General features: G+C 42.8%; 1 protein-coding gene across 1 annotated transcript; it reads right to left on the bottom strand.

Moving 5' to 3' along the window:
- Positions 1-691: 691 nt before the first annotated feature.
- On the bottom strand, positions 692-999 carry LOC120209662 (uncharacterized mitochondrial protein AtMg00810-like). Its single transcript, XM_039208605.1, has 2 exons — positions 894-999; positions 692-837 (listed from the first exon to the last, which is right to left on the bottom strand). Exons 1-2 carry the CDS (start codon positions 997-999, stop codon positions 692-694), a joined length of 252 nt encoding a protein of 83 aa, XP_039064536.1.

Here is a 999-nt window from a genome sequence, read left to right as displayed (position 1 = left end):
GTAGAAGAATGTAAACTGGATTAAGTTTAATGTACAAAAGGAAGACGTTGGATCAGCGCTACAACTTGAGCTTTTCAGTTCGTTGGTGGATGCCTTATTAATTGATCTCTTTTTACTTTAGTTTAATGAACATTGAGTATTTTAGAGATAGAGTAAATGGAGTGCTATATTATTTAACTGTTTACACAGAAAGTATGACAGCCTTTTATAGCCCCTATTCACCTAGCTAACCATAACTGGCTGTAACAACTTCCATAACAACTTTGAAGAACAACTTTATAACAGAAACCCCACTGCAGCACGTGAACAATATTGGCTAATATTCTCCCCACTTTCTTCTTCTCATCCTTTTAACACGGTAGAACACAAACCTTATCTCGGAACACTTCAAACGCTGCCTTTGCCAAGGGCTTAGTGAAACCATCAGCAACCTGAAATCCAACAGGCACATAACTCACCGAAGCTGGTCTGCTGCAACCTTTTTCCTAACAAAATGAATATCAAGATCAACACGCTTTGACCTAGCATGATACACCGGATTAGCACTCATAGCAACCGCACTGGTATTGTCACACCAAATGACAGGTCCATCCAGCGACTGCAGGCCAAGATCATTCAATAAAGCACAAATCCACGTAACCTCAGCAACACTACGGTACTCAGCTTCCATGGTCGAACGAGACACTGTCTTCTACTTCTTTAAGGCCCAGGCAACAAGACAGTCACCAACAAAGACACCATAACCAAACATAGACCGTCGATCGCCAGCCCAATCAGCATCAGAAAACGCTTTCACACTCAGTCTAGCATCCACAGCCGAGAACACCAATCCATAATCTAAGGTACCAACCAATAGCGTAGGATACGTTTAACAGCCATCATATGCGCCTCACATGGTGCCTGCATGAACTGGGCAACCTTGTTGACTGAAAAAGCAACATCGGGTCTGGTATGACAAACGTAGAACAAGACGCCAACTATGCTCCGGTACTCACGCAT

Source organism: Hibiscus syriacus, unplaced genomic scaffold, assembly GCF_006381635.1.
Source record: "Hibiscus syriacus cultivar Baekdansim isolate YM2019G1 unplaced genomic scaffold, ASM638163v2 tig00019470_pilon, whole genome shotgun sequence".
Classification (NCBI taxonomy): Eukaryota; Viridiplantae; Streptophyta; class Magnoliopsida; order Malvales; family Malvaceae; genus Hibiscus; species Hibiscus syriacus.
The sequence above is the reverse complement of the archived record's forward strand: the minus strand, read 5'-3'. Positions and strand labels throughout refer to the sequence as shown.